Raw genomic sequence first — 2,821 nt, 5'->3', positions numbered from 1 at the left:
TTAGTAGCCCCCAGGACTGTTGTGTGTGGTCCATCTTTCTACTTACTGAGCTAGTGAGCTCATCCCACGTGTACACCCCCTTTTTAGATGATTTTGCAGGTCATACATCTGAGGAGCATGGGGTGGGTCCCACGGTTGAGTTTCCTGAAGAGGACTGGTGGACCCCTGAGGAGTTAGAGCACGCGCGACTGCTCGTGGGCCGTGCTGAGCTCCACTTCTGAGGCCGAGCTGAGCTCTTCTTATGATGCCTTGAGCTGAGCTCCAGCCTTGATACCGAGCCGAGCTGCGTACTCTGATGGTTTTGATGATTTTCTGTATATACTTGGTATTTGAATCATATTCTTTTTGTGTATATATCATGCCTTCGGGCCCAAATGTATATAATTATTGTATCACAATTTGGGTATCAAGTATATGGGACTTATTCACAGGTAAAACTTAGTCTTCCGCTGATCTGATGAACTTATGTTAGTGTGTGTATGCTGTGGTGGAATACAGTATCTGATGATCCTGGCAGGTTTGGGTTAACCGGTGTTAACTCGTCACCCTCCGGTTCATGTGAACGGGGTGTGACTTTGATCCTATAAATTCTACTTATTCTCTCTAGTTCTCTGTCTCCCTGTACCTCAAAGTAATCTTTGACATCAGTCCTTTGCTTAAAAAAAAAGTAAGTTAATTTTTAACCTCCTACACTATTTAAGGATTGCATGTTTAGATGTGAACATAATGCATTGGATATATCTGCACATCTTTTTTTTTTTTTTCTTTTTTTTAAACACAACTTTTATTTATATCATTGATAGAAGTTATATTGATGCAAGTATGATTCTTTATGTTCATCAAGTTTGTTTTGGATAAGCACAATTTATGTGAATACAACTAATTTACATATTTGGAATGTTTGCTAAATTACTTATGCATCTTCAGCGTTATGAGATCTCCAAGAACCCCCACCCCCAAAAGCAGTACTATTATATGGAATGAGGCTGAGATTAGAGCATTCATCAACCATATGGTTGAGAATGTCCAGAAATGTCAAAAGACCAATTCCACCTTCACAAAGGTGAGATGGGATAATATTACGAAAGGATTAAAACAGGAATTCAGTCGCCCGTTTGTGAGGGAGCAGCAGGGTAACAAAATGAACAAGTTACGAAGGTAGTACAACAGCTTCAGGCATTTGCTAGAAACGATGGGATTTGTTTGGGATGCAAATGCAAGGACTGCTACAGCGGAAGACTCTGTGAGGAAATTTGCAATTAATATATGAATACTTTATTTGATTTATAGATGTATGAAAATGTACTACTGATATTTTTCATGTTGATTACTTATACAAACCTCTTTGGATTGTAGGAAAACAAAGAGTGGGCGAAATACAGGAGAGATGGTCTACCATGGTGGCCAGAGTTGTTAGAGATATTCTCTGACTCCAGTGTCCGTGGGGATAGAGGGTTATCACAGACTACAGCAGTTACTCCTAGGTCCACTAATGTTGTTGTTGATGATGATGAATTTCAGGACACTAAACCAGATGTAAGTGAAGGTTGTAGTGGCAAATCCAACAATTCAGCTCCTCCTAAGCGGCACATTGACAGGACTCCTACGGATCGTAGGAGGAAGAGTCAGACAAGCACAGTCGCGAACTCTGCACAAGACTTCAGGGAGTTTATGAGATGGAGGATAGAGAAGGAAAACTTCTCTGCCACTTCAATCGTTGTCCGACCTCCAGATCCAATGTATGACAGGACATATAATATTATGAGTTGTCAGAAGCTCCTTGACACTTTAGAAGAGCTTCCATCAGATTTGTGTGTTGGCTCAGTGTAAGATACCTAGTGATGCTGGTTGGCGCTTGTCATTCGTGGAAGTTAGGCCTGACAGGAGGTTGTGGATGATCCAGCACTTGAAGGATATCTCATGAGCTGCTTGAGTTGGTTTTATTTCATAGTCTTTTCAGAAATTGAGCTGGTTGGGTTGGTGATTGTATGGATTTTTCAGAACTGATTTGAGCTGGTTGAGTTGGTTTTATTTCTGGGATTGTTATATTCCTCTTTCATACTGACATACGTTTGTTATGTTTGACTTGGATGTTGATACTTGCCTTATGTTGCTTGTGTTTTATGGTTTTATGTTAGATTGGTGCATGTTTTTTATTAACTTTTTAATATAGGATGTTACATATAACAGATTATGGACAGGTAATGATTATGGTTCATATTTATGATCATTTTCCATATTTGTTTGATGATATCATGTAACTACTTAATGCATGTTAATATTTATATTTTTGCATATATACATGAAAGGTAATGTGTGTGACTTATTAGGCATTTAGTATTGGAAGATGGTGTCTTTTAACTCATTAGTACATGATGGTAGGTATCTCAGCATATGGACATTAATGTGACTTATTAGGCTTTTAGTATTGTAGGATGTTATTTTATTTTATTTTTTTCAAGTAATACTAGTCATAGTACATATAGCCTAGTTAAGATTGTGGCACACTGAATTTGGTCATAATTACAGGGATGTCAAATGACCCTGAAACCAATGACATGTGGTCATCTAGTGATGATGACGACATGGTTATATTATATCAATTCCAAAATCTGCTAAGTACATATAGGATAAGAGAACCTTTGAATGATAGTAGTCACACTGGTGTTGTAATGGTAGCTGAGGTTACCGCAGGACATGCAGAAGTGTGCTACTGTGAGTTTAGAGTTGAAAGACATGTCTTCCTCAATCTACAAGATAGAATGGTAAATAGAGATTGGTTAAAAGACACCCATTACATTCGAGTAGATGAGCAGCTTGC

The 2,821-nt window shown here is 38.5% G+C and overlaps 1 protein-coding gene across 1 annotated transcript; it reads left to right on the top strand.

The window, feature by feature from the left end:
* Positions 1–523: 523 nt before the first annotated feature.
* On the top strand, positions 524–2,091 carry LOC122071039. The gene is made up of 2 exons (XM_042635305.1): positions 524–1,243; positions 1,357–2,091. The coding sequence occupies exons 1-2, from the start codon at positions 1,193–1,195 to the stop codon at positions 1,828–1,830; spliced, it is 525 nt and encodes a 174-aa protein (XP_042491239.1). The 5' UTR covers positions 524–1,192; the 3' UTR covers positions 1,831–2,091.
* The last annotated feature ends 730 nt before the right edge of the window (positions 2,092–2,821 follow it).

This window comes from Macadamia integrifolia, unplaced genomic scaffold (assembly GCF_013358625.1).
Source record: "Macadamia integrifolia cultivar HAES 741 unplaced genomic scaffold, SCU_Mint_v3 scaffold_176A, whole genome shotgun sequence".
NCBI lineage: Eukaryota > Viridiplantae > Streptophyta > Magnoliopsida > Proteales > Proteaceae > Macadamia > Macadamia integrifolia.
This window is presented reverse-complemented; position numbering and strand designations above follow the sequence as displayed.